At 37.3% G+C, this 17,554-nt stretch overlaps 1 protein-coding gene across 1 annotated transcript in view; it reads right to left on the reverse strand.

Annotated features, from left to right (window-relative positions):
* Nucleotides 1-7,967: 7,967 nt before the first annotated feature.
* Nucleotides 7,968-17,554, reverse strand: part of LOC106879876 (cystine/glutamate transporter) — a 44,757-nt gene continuing 35,170 nt past the window's right edge. The window contains exons 8-10 of the mRNA XM_089338237.1: nucleotides 14,621-14,770; nucleotides 11,368-11,545; nucleotides 7,968-8,350 (exon numbers count right to left, since the gene is read on the reverse strand). Coding sequence (XP_089194363.1) covers nucleotides 8,298-8,350; nucleotides 11,368-11,545; nucleotides 14,621-14,770 — 381 coding nt within the window. The 3' untranslated portion in view covers nucleotides 7,968-8,297. The remainder of the gene's footprint in view (nucleotides 8,351-11,367; nucleotides 11,546-14,620; nucleotides 14,771-17,554) is intronic.

Here is a 17,554-nt window from a genome sequence, read left to right on the forward strand (position 1 = left end):
GTGAGTTATGGCCGTTATGCATAGAATATAATTTCCAAATTTCATAAAGATCCATTCAGTACTTTTGACGTAGTTTTGGATAAGAAAATAAATGACTAATGTGTGTGTTTGTGTGCTTGTGTATGTGTGTGATGGGTGTATATATGTATATATGTGTACATATTACATGTACATCTATATATATATATATATATATATATATATATATATATATATACATCTACACATATGTATACATATACATGTATGCATATAGATCTATATCTATATATATATTTATATCTATACATATACATCTATATGTATACATATACATCTCTCTCTCTCTGAAAGTATCTGTCATTACAGTATCGAAATGTGATTGTTTCAGTTAGTGGAATAGTTTCATTTTTAAAGTGAAAGTATTTGACATGAGTGTTTTTGTTTCACTTTTGACACGTAATATTTAAATAGTGAAGGAGATATTATGTTGCCGTGGGCTCGAGCTCTGCAAGAAGTTAAAAATTTTGTTTTGACTAAAACACAACTTGAACCCTAAGTAAGGCATGTGTAAAATTTGAATGAAATTGGTTGCGTAGTTCTCGAGTTTTAGGGATTCACACACACATACAGACAGACAGACAGACACATTCTCATTTTTATATATATATAGATACATACATGCATATTTGTTATTTCTTACTGGTTTCAGTCATTGATCATATCCATTTTACCCTCATATTGTTGTTCAGCTGCAAGTCAATTCTAATTGAACAGACCCATAATCAAAGGCAGGCCAACCATGGCTACTCCATCTCTTTTTTATTTTTCCTTTTTTGGCATATTTAACCTAAGACCACATTGTCCAATGTGTTCTTTTCTTAGACAGCTGGGTATGATTTAAGGGGGATTTTGCTGTTATGTCTTGCAGGTCTAGTAACCATGTCTAGGCTGCTTCTTTGGCTTATCCTTATGCTTTATATATATTTACATTCTAATCACACTAATCCATTTCTTTCTGCTCTAGTTGTTGCTGTCCCTCAACCAAACTAGCTACTTGCTTCTCAATGCAACCACATTTGCAAATGAGCTTTCACACCCTAACGTATTCACCATATCAGAGAGCTGTTAATTCAACAAGGTGTATTGCCTCCTCTCATTCGATTATTTGATACTAAGGGGATGTTAGCTATAGTAATGTCTGTATCTGTGAATCAAACATTATGTATTATTAGTCTCCTGAGTATTCCTCTCAGCATCAGGGTTTGTGTTTGTTGCTGTTTGAAAAACTAGGGTAACGGCCTTCAGATGTCTTCTCCATGGGAGCACCCATGGCAGCATTTATTTTTTCTTACTTGTGATGTCCTTGTGGGAGTTAAAAAGAGCAATTGACAGTTTACAGAAAATTAGTGTTTTCCTTGGAAATTGATAAGGAGGGAAATCTGTCTCGTGGGTAGAAGGTACATCTTGAAACTGAAATATTTCATTGATTGGAGGTGATTGGAATATAAATGGTTGGGTGGTGGGGTTGAAATCACTGCAAGTTTGACATTTTGGTGTAAATATGGTATTTGGGTTTGGTATAAGAGAAAAGAAAATTTTTGTAATAACTTAATACTATTTGGTATTTTGGGATGTAATTATGGGTTTTTTGATAGTGAATAATTTTGTATATCATCATCAGTTGTAAGTAAAGTACATCATTCATAAAGATCTCTCTCTCTCTTCCTTAGATTTTAAGAAAAACAGAGAGATAGAAGCTATTACAAGGTAAGAGAGAGAGAAGTATTGCTGGTGGGGAAGGAACAAGTTATAAAGGTTGCTAGTGTTCTTTTGTTCCCTGGTCAGTGCTGGATTGAGTTTACCACCCAAGAACTCATAATGCAAAGTTTTGCAACAAATACTGCTTGACATCCCATTCACTGTTCTAGCAATTTTGATCTGAGTTTATTTTACATCTCTGAATTACAAGCACATATACATGTGCGCACACAATCACACAAATGATGTATTATTCACTCGGTATAACTTAACTCTCAGCTAATATTAATGATGATGGCAGTGGTGCAGTTTGTTTTTTTAACTTTATCCCTTTCTCTACTAACTGTTTTTTGTTAATTGTTGCTTATTTCCAGGTCACCTGTCATGGAGTACATATGATCAAAAGTGTTTCACTCCAGCCATGACCTTGTGTTTTGGGGTTGGGTGCACACTGTATGTCAGGTTACGTTATATAATGTCTTTCCTTTTCATTTTAAGGTGGTCGGGTAAGATTTGAAGGGGATTTAACTGCTATTTCTAGCTAATCTAGAAATCTATAGTGGTCTAATTTCTTGGTTTTATTTATTTCTAAATCTCTGTGGTTGTATGATGACATTTTCTTCTAGCAAGTTAATGGTAATTCTTGCCATAATTAATAGCACAGAAATAATTGAAGTTCTGAGATCTTCATTTCCGTTTTTCATATTTTTCTGGTATTGTTAATCTGTTATTGAAAGAATTTAGCTTGTATTCTATGGAGTCATGCTCTGTCGCTTTCCTGTGTAACCAAACAGATACATGGCCTGTCTATGATAAATTTAATGACAGCTAACCATTTGTGAATCATGCTCCTTGCTCTGAACTTTCACCTTATTTACAATTGATGATAATGTTGGTGGATAGTGAGCTCAATGTTTCTCTGTTCTCTGTCATTTATTTATCCATTATTATATAATGGTTCGTGATCATTAACATTGTTGGCGACAAGTTTCCAATGGAGCAGTCCACTACTTTTCTGGTAACTAGTCACAATGGAATGTCTAACTTGAGGCACAACAAATATCAATAGAGACTTTTTTTAAAACAGACAAACCCCGTTTTTTGGGTTTCAAATTTTGGCACAAGGCCAGCAATTTTGGATAAGGGGCATGCTAATTACATTGACCCCAGAGTTCAACTGGTAATTATTTTATTGACTCTGAAAGGATGAAAGGCAAAGTGGACCTCAGCAGAATTTGAGTTCACAATGTACAGATAAATGAAATGCTGCTAAGCATTTTGCCCAGCGTGCTAACAATTCTGCCAGCTTGTTGCCTTCACTGATACATATTAGTGAAAGATACCTACATATATATATGATGGGCTTCTTCATAGTTTCTATCTACACATTCCCACTCTTAAGGAATCCATTAGATGAAAGCTATAGTGAAAGGCCTTAGGTGAGGTGCTCTGCAGTGGGAATAAACCTGAGACCATATGGTTGCCATGGAAGTTTCTTAACCATGTGGCTAGGTTGTCTGTGGCTGTAATCACTTTTGACTTTTGTACTTCTGTGGTCAACAAAATAAGTACCAGTAATATACTGTTTCATTTCTTTTGTTTACACTCTAGCCCTGCTTTACAAATGAGATCATTACTGGCAGTCATTATGCTGCAGTTGTTGCCTTTGATAAAACACACCTATTATTCAAGGTATTCTAGCATGACCATCTGTTCTTTTTTTTATATCAATGATTACATTGTGGCCAGTTTGTGTTTTTTCTTTAAGAGTAGGGTTTTGTTTGGCTTCTATTTTTAGCAGGCTTCTCCATTAATTCAACAAGGCTGCAGTATTTTCCGTCTTAGCAAACTGAGTCTGTGATATCTTTTGTCTTCAACATCTTTCTATATGGTAAATGTTTTGTGGGGAAAGACATGAAAAAAACATGGCTTCTCAAGTCTCCTTATATTTCTGTAACTCATAGACTTTATACCTATATAAATACACACACACACACACACGCATATGCAAGAGAAATGGTGCAAACTATCTTTTTTGACATCTGTTTCCATAAGAGGTGGTCCACAATGTAAAAGATGTGTACTCAACGCTTATCAATCTGCTTTGACTTTTGGGTCTTATCTATAGCAAGATCAGCAACTTCACTGAATCTAACATTACATCGGGCTAGACTGTCATTACCTTAGGAAATATATGTCATTTGCAAATTTTATTTATTTTTTGGTTGTTCACATCAATCAAGTTCAATGACAATCAATGTTTTTGAATGCAAAATATTATCAGCTAAGAAACTATAAAAAAACTGTGCCAGATATGTGCGTACCTAAGTATACTTTTATAAATACAGACACACACACATGCACACACCATGCAGTGGGGCTCTTTATATAAAAACCATGCCACATACCTTCTAATCCTGTTATGACTGACCTTTACATTTTTACCTCACATTTTATCTCACATTAAGATTTTGATGGCTTTTCTAATTAACTATGGCCATCTTTCTCTTGGAACTTAAGGAGAAACTTATTTTTGTTAATGAGATTTGACACAAAACTATATTAATTCGAGAAACTAGTTCCAGCAGAACGCAATTCTTATGACAATAAATTATTTGAAATATACTTGAGCTTTGTTTGTTTTATTTTTGTGTTGTGTTTTACTGTTATTTTCAACCAGTTACTTCATATATTCTAGTTGAAGTTAGTTTCTACAACCACCATATTTATTAGCCTAAACATCATCTGTAATTTTATAAAGGTTCTAACCAATTTTTCCTATTTTAATTGTATTCTGTGGGCATGAATTGTGCACAGCAGATACTGAAAGTGAGAAAAATAGCCTTTGGTCAACCAAAGCCTTATGAGGGGATTCGGTAGATAGAAACTGAAAGAAGCCTGTTGCATATGTATAAATGTGTTTGTGTGTGTGTGTGTGTACTCTTGCCTAGACATGACTTGTTGGTTGTAAATGCACGTTGCCATCATACAATTGAGGTTATTTTTCACAGGAGACTGGAAATAAACATACCTCGCCATTGGAAAATATTACCTCGCTCATAAACAGATGAGGATTAGCAGCAAGAAGGGTATCTGACTAGAAAACCTGCCTCAACAAATTTCATCTGATCCATGCAAGCATGGAAAAGTGGACACTAAATGATGATAATACTACTTAATCTCTTTCTATAATAATTACTTTTGGATTTTAACAAATCAAGAGACTGTATAAAAGTTAACTGGTAGTCTTATTAATGTCTCTATCCTCGCCAGAAATAGAGAAAGAGGGCGGCTTATAAATGCTAAAACCTACCCTGGCGAAGAATGTACCCCACAACATAGATTAGTAGTTAGCGACTTTGGGATCAAGGCAAAATGGGTGCCCAGAATTAGACCGGCTTGGAGGAGAAGGGTGTGGAAGCTTAAAGACCCTGCAAATGGACAGAGACTTAGAGACAAGTTACTTGAAGCATTTAACGAAATAAAAGGGGATATAGCATCATACAACGTGGAAGACAATTGGAGATTTCTGCGGGACAACCTGTTGAAAGCCACCGACCAGATTTGTGGGTGGTGTAAGGTCCCCTCCCGACCCAGAGTAACGTGGTGGTGGAACAAGGAGGTAGACAGGGCTATTAGACAAAAGAAACAGGCTTGGAAGGACTGGAAGAATGGTGGTAGCAGGGAATTGTACCAATGTGCCAGAAGGGAGGCTAGGCGACAGGTTTATTTAGCCAGAGGGGAAGCAGATAAGAAAAGATTTGCCAATGTTCTGCACCGTGAGGACCAAAGACTCGAGGTATTTTGTGTTGCAAGACAGTGTAGGAGAGAGAATAGTGATGTTGTAGGAGAGAAATGTGTTCGCATGGATGATGGTACGCTTGCACTAAATGAGGATGCAAAGAAAGAGGTCTGGAGATGCCACTACGATAGATTGCTTAATAAAGAGAATGAATGGGAGGAAGAGAGCCTGCCGTATGTCGACCCAATAGAGGGACCAGCTATCTGAGTTGATAGTACCAGGGTAGATAAAGCAATTAAGAGTATGAAGACCGGGAAAGCCCCCGGCCCATCAGGAATCACTGCAGAGATGCTCAAAATATCTGGCAGTGTTGGCTATAGCCTAGTCACCCGTATTACGAACCAGGTGATACACGAAGGAGTCATACCCAATGACTGGTGTAGCAGCATCATAGTCAACTGCTACAAAGGTAAAGGTGACGCTTTAGATACAAATAATTACAGAGGCATCAAGCTGTTAGATCAGGTTATGAAAGTTACAGAGAGGGTCATAGCCCAACTAATTAGGGAGCGTATCAATTTAGATGAGATGCAGTTTGGGTTCGTGCCAGGTAAAAGCACTACTGATGCCTTATTTCTAGTGAGACAGCTGCAGGAGAAATACCTAGCTAAGGATAAACCTCTGTACCTGGCTTTCGTTGACATGGAGAAAGTCTTTGACAGGGTCCCCCGATCCCTTATCTGGTGGTCAATGAGGAAACTTGGGATAGAAGAATGGTTAGTGAGAGCTGTGCGAGCCATGTACAGAGATGCTGCCAGTAAGGTGAGGGTTGGAAATGAGTACAGCAATGAATTCCGGGTAGAGGTAGGGGTCCACCAAGGTTCCGTCCTCAGCCCCCTCTTATTTATCATAGTCCTCCAGGCAATCACAGAGGAGTTCAAGACAGGTTGCCCCTGGGAGCTCCTCTATGCTGATGACCTTGCCCTAATTGCGGAGTCACCATCAGAACTAGAGGAGAAGTTTCAGGTGTGGAAGCAAGGTCTAGAATTGAAGGGCCTTAGAGTCAACCTAGCTAAAACCAAAATCCTAATAAGTAGGAAGGTAGATAAAACACAAACCCCTTCAGGTAGATGGCCCTGCTCAGTATGTAGTAACTCTATAAGATGTACCCGGTGCAAGCTATGGACACATAAGAGGTGCAGCAACATCAAAGGCAGGTTAACTAGGAAGTTAGTTTTTGTTTGTGGCAGATGTTCAGGTGCAATAAAGACTGTAAACAAACAGGAAACAACTTCTATCTCATTCCAGGGTGAAAAACTAGAGGTAGTCGATAGCTTCCGCTATCTGGGCGACCAAGTTAGTAGTGGGGGTGGGTGCGCTGAAAGTGTAGCTGCTAGAATAAGAATAGCCTGGGCAAAGTTTAGAGAGCTCTTACCCCTGCTGGCGACAAAGGGACTCTCACTCAGAGTAAAAGGCAGACTGTATGACGCATGCGTACGAACATCCATGCTACATGGCAGTGAAACATGGGCTGTAACTGCTGAAGACATATGTAAGCTCGCAAGGAATGAAGCCAGTATGCTCCGTTGGATGTGTAATGTCAATGTGAATACCCGTCAGAGTGTAAGTATCTTGAGAGAAAAGCTGAACATTAGAAGCATCAGTTGTGGTGTGCAAGAGAGACCATTGCGCTGGTATGGACATGTGGTGAGAATGGATGAGGATAGCTGCGTGAAAAAGTGCCACACCCTAACAGTTGAGGGAACCCGTGGAAGAGGTAGGCCCAGGAAGACCTGGGCTGAGGTGGTGAGGCAAGACCCTCGTACATTGGGCCTCACCGAGGCGATGACTACTGACCGAGACCTTTGGAAATGTGCTGTGTGTGAGAAGACCCGGCAAGCCAAGTAAGATCGTTGCCAGTGCCCCTGGACTGGCTCTTGTGCGGGTGGCCCATGAGATGCACCATTTTGAGCGTGGCCGTTGCCAGTACCGCCTGACTGGCTCCCGTAGGATTTTCGAGTGAGATCGTTGCCAGTGCCCCTGGACTGGCTTGTGCGGGTGGCACATAAAAGACACCATTTCGAGCGTGGCCGTTTTCGTGCGGGTGACACGTAAAAGCACCCACTACACTCTCTGAGTGGTTGGCGTTAGGAAGGGCATCCAGCTGTAGAAACTCTGCCAAATTAGATTGGAGCCTGGTGTTGCCATCCGGTTTCACCAGTCCTCAGTCAAATCGTCCAACCCATGCTAGCATGGAAAGCGGACGTTAAACGATGATGATGATTTCTATATTTACTATCTTGAATTTAATCAATCTAGTTATGATAATTTTTCACTCTTCCGTTTCTATTAGTTTTTATTCTTGTTATTTTTTTAAAAGATAATCCTGAGGAAGGTGGGTTTTTCAACAGTTTGAAACTCTGGAGTTCTTGCTGCAACACCTACCATAAATAGAACTTTGTTATATTATCAATATTCTCAGGTATTAGTATATAAGAAATATATGCATATTTTTATTCAGATAGTGGAGAATCAGCTTGTCTGTTGTGTATCATATTTACAATCAGCTATTGATACTTAAGAGTATATCCATAATTGTTTGGCTTGTCTGATGTCACACAAAATAGATATGAGCTGATTCCTCATAATTTCAACACACCCATATCCTGTACTAGCAATGATTAACAACCTACTTTGTTGAGGTTTGTGAAACATGATATTGCAGGCCATATATAATATGTGTGTCTGGCATGCATGATTTGTACTATACAAGTGGTTTTCGCTTCTTGTTGAGATCCTTTTTTTTTTCTCTTTCTTATGCTGCAACTCTCATGTTGAATAATTTTTGGAGTATAATACTTGATTTGTCTGGAATATAGAAACAAGTCAAAATAAGGAATAATTGAGTAACAACAACAATAAACTACACTGTCTATAGGAAGGTTTACTGCAGTACTATCAATTATTAGAAATACAAAGATTATTGCTATTAAAAATATAATTACCTTCTCTCACCATTGACTAGCTCTGTCTCTTTTAATATTTATTACTCTTACACACACTCTTGCCAACTTCACCCATCTGTCTGGATTCTTATGTCATCACTCTTGCTTCTATTCATTTCGAACAATATAGTTAGTGCTTGAACACATTGTTGGGAAGTGAAAACTGTCTAGCCCTGATAGATTGCAACCTCACCTAAGCCAGTGCCATGATAAAGTTCATCCAATGCACTCTATAATATTGGCAATTGAACAGAAATAATGCAACTTTAGTCTTGTTGAGGACATGATGTCTTTAGTACTGGTGTTACAATAAAATATACCCAGTACACTATAAAATGATTAGTAATAGGGACGGCATCTAACTATAGAAACTCTGCTAGAAATTGAATGAATGAGTGAGATATACTCCTGCATGTCTAAGAGGGCAGTAGTTCTGAATAACAACTGACTCAGATTATGACAACCTGTCTAACCCATGCCAACATGGAAAGCAGATATAAAATGTTAGTAATGATGTTGAGGACTGTTGTGGTTTCTTGATACTGCCAGGTGTTATCTTTAGATTTGCTGGGGAAATCAGTCATAGTAATTATAGTTTGTTTAACCCTAGGTTAGCCCTGACTGGAGATATTCTAACATTGATCATCTGGTCCAGTTCTTTCTTTTCTTCCAAGCATATTATATGTAAGACTACATTATCCAGTGTTTCCTATTTTTTAAATTAAAACTTTATTTTGTGATTTGATAGAAGCTCTCATTGAATCAAGTGGAAGGGTGCTATGTCTTTTCATCCAGTGTCACTTTGTCCACGACTTTTCGTCTGTCGTCTTTTTGTCCACTTTTAAATAAACTCTTTAGAAAACAAGGTGAAATATCTCTAATGATATATTCACAGAACTATAACGAGCCTTGTTATAGGATTGTTATTATCATTCTTTTTCCTTCTCTGTTAACAGTTTTACTTCTTCTTTTCCCTTCTCTGTGTATAGAGAGTGCTGCAAATTTAGTGTACACATTTTTAATTTACCCATCTCAAAACGACAAAATTCATAGTATCGACCAAAAACAAAAGAAAAGTAGTTCATGAAAGTAATTACATCTACGATTTCCATTCAAGCAATACAAAATTAGGAAAAGAATACTGGAGATGTGAGAAAGGAAGACTATGTTCAGTGCGAATTCACACTGTAATGGAAAACAATGAGCCAAAAATTATTTATTTTTCAAGTGAGCACCTTCATCCAGCTGATGTAGATTTGTTAAATGCTAGAAAAGCAGTTGCAGAAATCAAGCATGAAGTGGCAGAAAACATAGCAGCAAGTTCACAAAGCATAACAGCAGCTAACAGAAAATACTTGCTCACAACTTCATTTGCCTGTACTTTCTAGGATTATTCAAAGGTGCCGACAAAAGAAATTCTGGATTCCCTGCTAATCCAGGGGCTAGAACTGGTTTTGAAACATCTGAAGAATATTGTAAACTTGATAATGGCAAACAGTTTCTGAGATACGATTCGGGTATAGAGGATTAACTATGCATATACTAGCATTTGCATCAGAAAGTGCTCTTCAGGATATAGCATTATATCGTCGTGTGATGGAACGTTCAAAATTGTGCCAGAACAGTGGTTTCAACTGTTTAGCATTCATGTACAAGTTGAAAGTAGTAGTTTTCCACAGGTCTTTGCATTACTGCCGAATAAAGCAAAGCAGATATATGAATTATTTTTCAAGCTATTGAAAATTATGCAACCTAATGCATATCTGCTTGATCTCATGGCAGATTTCGAAGTTGCAGTTCATAAGGCATCTAATTCATCGTTCCCTAATTCATCTATTGTAGCATGTTTCATTTGAGGCAATCAGTATTTTGAAAAATTACAGATTTAGGCCTCAAAGAAAAATACAATAAAGACTGAATTCTGTCTTAAAATTTGATATTTTTCAGCATTAGCCTTCCTACTCGTCGAAGAGGTTTATGAAGAATTAATAGATGATTAAGAAAACCTACTGAATTCATTGCTTACTTCGACTTGTCCTACATAGGCCTTGTGAGAGGATGTGGTACTAGACGAAGGAGAGAACCACCTACATTCCCAATTGCTGTATGGAATGTTAATCAGCGTATTCTTCAAGATCTTCCCAGAACAAATAATGTTGCAGAGAGGTTTCATTCTGCGATAAAGCGTTTGGCAGGTGGAGCACATTTGCATATTTGGTAAATTAATCAAAACTCTGAAGGAAGAGGAAGGGTTTGTTCTTGGTAAAATGACTCAAATTCTTTGAGGAGATCCATCGAATTCATGAACACGGTATCGAAGAATAGATGAATGCCTCAAAAGATTGTTCACTGAATATGGGTCAACAAGAAAAATTGATTTTTTTTGAAGCGTGTAGCATATAATTTGCGTCAATTTTAAGTGATCATAATAAATCATTAGTTATATCTTATTGCTTTTTTAAAATGACTTTTTTTTAAATAAATTTTTCCACAGTATTTTACTTGAATTCTCAATGATTATTTGATTTTCATGTTCACCTTGTTTTCTGAAGAGTTTATTTAAAATTGGACAAAAAAATAATCAGACACAAAGACGTGGACAAAGTGACAGCGGTCGAAAAGTTGGGTCACAATCTGGAAGATGCCCCTGCTATTTTTCTTTTTTTTTTAATAATCATATAGATATCTATTATCAATTAGAAATGTAAGATGTGATCCATAATGTTTTTGCTGTAGACACAATCAATGTGGTTCAATGTTTGAAAATCTAGAGAAAAGACTTTTTTTTTCAATATCACTATTGATATGCAAGAATACAAAAAAAAAAAACAAATAGAATCTATCATGTGCAATAACTGAAAAACTTAATGGTTTTCTTACTGAGAAATTCTTGGAAATTCTTGGGTTTTTTCTTCCAGGAGATACAAATCCAATAAACTGGTATTGCTGCCAGCAGAAGGGATACTGATAGTGCTACACTATTTCGATTGGAATATATTGCAGCTGTCATGACGAAGATGTTGAAGATAAGTTGAAAAATAGGAATAGAAATATTCACCTAAAAGGAAAAGAATAGGTAACATAATTAGATGATGAGGTGTTAGCTTTGATTGTGATTGCTTTGTCTGGTAGGGAAATGAAGTTAAACATAGCCTGATTAATACTTAGAGAACTATTCAAAGGATGTGTGTTTAAACAGTTTTCACAGTTTCTTCTTTATGGGGTTACTTTATCATTTGTAAATGCTTTTAAATGTTGATATTGGTTAGATGGGATTATTGAAGCTTATTCTATGGGTGGCTGCCTTTCTTGTTGCTAACCCTTTCTTGTGTCTTAAGTAAGGTATCTTTATTTCACTTATATTCACACACCAAAACTGCTTAGTGGTATTTACAGAAGTAAAAAATATGACCAAGCAGTGTCATGTAAAGAAACAGTAATAAACATCTATGCTCATGCATACACACACACGCACACAAAACAGTCTTCAGTACAATTTCCATTTACCAGTTTAACTCTAGACATTTGTCAGTCCCAGAACAAAACACTTGTCCAAGATGCTGCCTAAGTACAGCGGAATGAATGTGAAACCATGTAGTTTCAGAACAAACTTTGTTACTTACTTTCATGTCTGCACCTATCATTACCTTGCAGGCATTGAAGAAAATAAATCCCTGCTATATTAACATAAATGGAAACACCTAATGTACATGTATCATTGATTGAAGAAACTGAATTGATATGTCACCTATGTTAGCAAAGTTATCAAATTCAAATAGAAGGTGTAATGATGGTAATAAGTGTTGTTATTTCTACTGATGGTGAATGAAGGTTTTTATTGAGATTTTGTGATTATATAGCCCCAAGGTTAGCTTTGTTTGAGCTGTTCTATGATATGCAGGTAGTTGGCTGAACAACTAGGTACAATTCACAGATCTATCTTTCCATGTCTTTGCATAGCTTAGGACAGCAGATTTTAGCTGTTTGCTTATAATTAGCAATCAAATCTTTAAACAACTTTTTTCTTAAAATAAATACGCAGGCTAAAGTGAACTTGGATATGCCAGAATAGCTGATAGGATGGTCATGTTAGAAATATTAACTGAAGAACATAAGCTTGTTACATACAATTAAGAGTAAAGTATCTATGTGTGATGTTAGATGCTGAAAAGTTTGCTTCACAGTCACAATATCCCAGGTTCAACTTCACAGCATGTTATCTTGGGCAAGTATCAGCTTTGGGTCAATCCAAGCTTCCTGAGAGAAAATGATTTGAAAGAATTGTTGAAAGCCTGCTGGATGAATTTTACCCGTAAATGATGCAGGTTGTGTCATTTCCCTAAGAGTTATGTAAAGGCTACAAGTGTCCACACAATACTTAACTATTTGTTTGTTAAGTCAACGAATAGACATCAAACGAAAACTCTTCAATGGAAATTCTAACCAAAATCTTTTTTGTCTGTGTTTAGTGTATTGTAAGAACTTTGTCCTATATGAAAGATATTGCTCTTATGAATTTATGCAGAACAAACTATGCTGGATTGAAATATTCTCTGGAATCCAACTTTGGTGATGCAGTTATGTCTATCATGCAAATTTATTGGAATGATAATCTTGCAATTTTGAGGAACTGGAGTTTTCATGCAAAGCTAAAAGGAATGCAAGATTATATAGTCTGTTATCTTGTGATATGTGTTTTAGTTCTGTCAAATTTGACAAGAGTTTTACAGGTCCTTATAAGAAGCAAAAGAAAAAAAAATAATTATTCATGAAGCATGTACAGTTATGTGCAAGATTTTAGATAGCATGTGAGCATAAATTGAGGTTAAAGTGTTAACTGATATCGTTGGTATATTAAATATTAATCAGATGATTATATTGTATGGATTCAAACCCTAACCACAAGATATTCAGTTAGAAATCACAAGTCAGCCATCATAGTTTCACATGGTTGATCTATAAATCAACATGAAGCTGTGGTGTGATATGCCCCCTTGGATGATGAGTAAGGTAGTCCAACTTCAGCACTCACAGCAGGCAGGCATTCAGACAGATCATCTCAAGCAAGAAACGACTTTGGACACATGTTGTACCACAATTAGCCTTCTACAAGACTCAGTGTAGTTCTCTCCTCCCAATCAGTACATAAATTATCAGCATCTTTTGTAAAAGTCAATGCAGTAAATCATGTCTGGCAATAAATAAGTTAAAAGTTTGGGCATTGCTTCATTTATACACACAATCAGCTAAACCTCACAACGATGGTCTTCATCAATATAACAAGCCACCATGACAGTGAACAAGCATCCTTGTAACAATATCTTTAGCTTAGTTTGGGAGTAAGGCAACTTGAGTGTTGTATAGTAAATAGTGACCTCTTTCTGAGTTCAAATCCTGTCACTATTGATTTTTGCTTTTCAGTAATATACCTGAGTCAGTGCAAATAATTTTAAGATTGGCTTTTGTACATAAATTATTTATTCAATGTTCCATGAAATATATCTGGTCATGAGAAAATATTGCATTGCTTGAAAACAGGTGTGGGTTGGTGATAGGAAGGGTATCCAGCCATAGAAATCTGCCTCAAAAAATCCTGTCTGAACCATGCAAATATTGAAAAATGGACATTAAAACAATGATGATGTTTTAACCGGTGTATTCTATAATCGTCTTCAGGTGTTTTTTTTTTTTGTGTTTTTCATTTTGTTGGTTTGACAATTTAACATCTGCTATTACAGGTCATTGTTACCACTGGTTGGTGTAAAGCTATTTATTTATTGATGTTGCCTACTACTACTACTACTAACCACAATGATTGTTCTCAATCTTAAGGTAATTTTGGTTAAAATTTCTTGGTTTATTACATCACTATGCTAATGCCTACTTTACAGTTAAGTTTTCTTGCAGCAGGCATCGTTGGGTAATTTTCTCCATTCTTTGAGAAGTTATAAGTTTTTGCTCTGGGACACAACACTGTGTATTTAGTCATAAGGCTTCATCTTCTGACCGTATGGTTCAGTTTTATGACACATGCCATAGGGATGATATAACAATATGAAGCTTTTATGGCAATATTCTACATCTTTTTACAATGACAGGAGAAAACAAAAAGAAAAGGTCAGCTTATTCTTACCTTATATGGTCGCTTTACATCAGGCGCTTTCCACCTATAGTATAGATGACACAGATTGATGTTAATTGCAGAATATACAGTGAAAGTACCAAGGATTTCCATGAAATGTTGGCTTTCTCCTGTGAACAGCATTACTAAAGCCCAAATACACTGAAATAAAACAATTTTTATTCATTATTTATTTGAATTTGTAAACAACGATAGTATTGATATCTAACTTTTGGTACCATCAGCATAGAACCTTTTCAAGTCTTTTTGATCACTTGACAGTTTTTGCAAATAGAAAATGAGTTATGAATAAATTTTGGCCAGTGGAATTTACAAATTATAAAAGAAAACGAGCTGAGGAAAATCAATCAATCAGTCAAATCATTTTTATGTCTGATTTCCATGCTGGTATGAGTTGGATGGATAATCTCTGAATCAATTATTTTTCAGAGTTACTTTCTTTCTAGATGAGTCAGAGTACCATGCCTTTCTTGCATGTTCCAATTTTGGTATGGTTCCTATGATTTAATGTCCTTTCTAACTCTAACCACATTGCAGAGTGAACAACTGGGTGGGTACATTGTATAATGGCACCAATACAAGAACAGTTGTCATATCCTCAGTGAGACTAAGGAATCTTCTCTATCAACAGTGTTTTGTTTATTCACCAACCCCTTTACAGAGTGTCATGGTTCTATTAATTGTGGCACCAGCATTACAGAGATTTTGTCTACTGTAAGACTAAAAAGTTCATTCTTTGATGCTCCATTTGTTCAAAGCAAACAGGAAAGAGAAGGTGACGTGTGTTTGAATGAGTATGATGAAGACATACACACACACAGAAGTTTGGTAATACAAAATTCAATACAAAGTAGTGCCTACATACATTTCTTTATATATTAGCTGTGAAGCTTGTGGCTCAGAGCTTGTTAAGTGGAATTGTTAGCATGCTGGGCAAAATGCTTTGTGGCAGTTTATCTGTTTTTATGTTCTGAGTTCAAATTCAGCTTTGCCTCTCATTCTTTCAGGGGTTGATAAAATAAGTACCGATTGAGCACTTTGAGAGATTGGTACTTCTTTATGGAGCTGTCAGCATCCCATCCACATCATATGAATAAACCAGTACAGTCTTCTGTCTTGCACACAGCTATTAAAATCACTAGCTCTCTGCTGAATATGTACACATACATTACACATCCAGCGGAGCATACTAACCTCATTCCTTTCTAACCTTCTTGCATGTCCTCTGCATTCAGGGCTTACATCTACTACCATGTAGAATTGCTGTCCATGTACATGCATCATAAATCTTCCTTTCACTCAGAGAGAGAAACCTTTTGAGGTCAACAGATGTAACAGCTCTCTGAATTTTCTCCATCTTATTCTTATTCCAGCTATCACACTCTCCGTGCATCCTTCCCTACTATTAATCTGGTTCCCTGGGTAGCAGAAATTACCTACTACCTCTAATGAGTTACCAGGGCATTTGAGAGAATCTAAAGTTTTCATGGATTCTGTGCATCTTCCAAATACGAAAACTGTCTTCTCTGATTACGTTCCTATTAATTATATCTGTACTATTTCCACCTCCATCTTTTACATATAAAAATTTCATTTGTGCAGATTTCTAATCTTTTTCCAGCTATAAGCAAGGTTTAGAATTGAAGGGCCTTAGAGTCAATGTTGCAAGGACCAAAGTTCTCATAAGTAGGAAGGCGAACACATCACACACCCCTCCAGGTAGGTGGCCCTGCTTGATCTGTAGAAAAGGTGTAGGTAGAAACTCCATAAGATGTACGCAGTGTAAGCTATGGACACATAAGAGGTGCAGCAACATCAAAGGAAGATTAACTGGGAAGACAGCTTTCTTGTGCGGCAGATGCACTGGGGCAATAAACACAACAGATGCTCAGAAAACAGATTCCATCACATGCCAGGGGGAGAAACTAGAAGTAGTTGATAGCTTCCACTACCTAGTTGACCAAGTCTGTAGTGGGTGTGGATGCTCAGAAAGTGTTACCACTAGAATAAGAATAGCCTGGGCAAAGTTCAGAAAGCCTCTATCCCTACTGGTGACAAAGAGCCTCTTGCTCAAAATGAAAAGTAGATTGTATGATGCATGTGTGTGAGCTGCCATGCTTCATGGCAGTGAAACATGGGCCGTGATTGCTGAAGACATGCGTAGGCTTGAAAGAAATGAAGCTAGCATGATCTGCTGGATGTGTAATGTCAGTGTGCACACATGACAGAGTGTAAGTGCCCTGAGAGAGATGTTGGACATAAGAAACATTGGATGTGGCGTTCGAGACAGACGTTTGCGTTTGCATGGTCATGTACTATGGATGGATGAGGAGAGCTGTGTGAAGAAGTGCCACTCCCAAACAGTGGAAAGAATCCAAGGTAGAGGGAGACCCAAGAAAACATGGGATGAGGTGGTGAAGCATGACCTTCAAACGTTGGGCCTCACAGAGGCAATGACAAAAGACCAAAACCTCTGGAGATATGCTGTGACTGAGAAGACCCGGCAAATAAAGTGAGTTCACGGCTGTAACCTACACCAGTGTCACATAACCAGCCCACTCAAAAGTACCTGGATTGTAGGGCGATATGCCATGCTTGAGGAGACCTATTGAGTCAAGTACATCAAAACCAAAATCCAATAGAAATTATAGTTGTGATCCCCATGCCAGTGGCACATAAGAATCATCATCTGAATGTGGCCGATGCTAGCGCTGCCTTGACTGGCTTCTGTGCTGGTGGCACGTAAAAAAGCACCAACTGATCGTGGTCATTGCCAGCCCCCTCTGGCCCCTGTGCCAGTGACATGTAAAAAACACCCCCTACACTCTTGGAGTGGTTGGCGTTAGGAAGGGCATCCAGCTATAGAAACACTGTTAGATCAGACTGGAACCTGGTGCAGCCTCCTGGCTTCCCAGACTCCAGTCG

The sequence above is a fragment of the Octopus bimaculoides genome, chromosome 20 (genome assembly GCF_046866305.1).
Source record: "Octopus bimaculoides isolate indiv1 chromosome 20, ASM4686630v1, whole genome shotgun sequence".
NCBI lineage: Eukaryota > Metazoa > Mollusca > Cephalopoda > Octopoda > Octopodidae > Octopus > Octopus bimaculoides.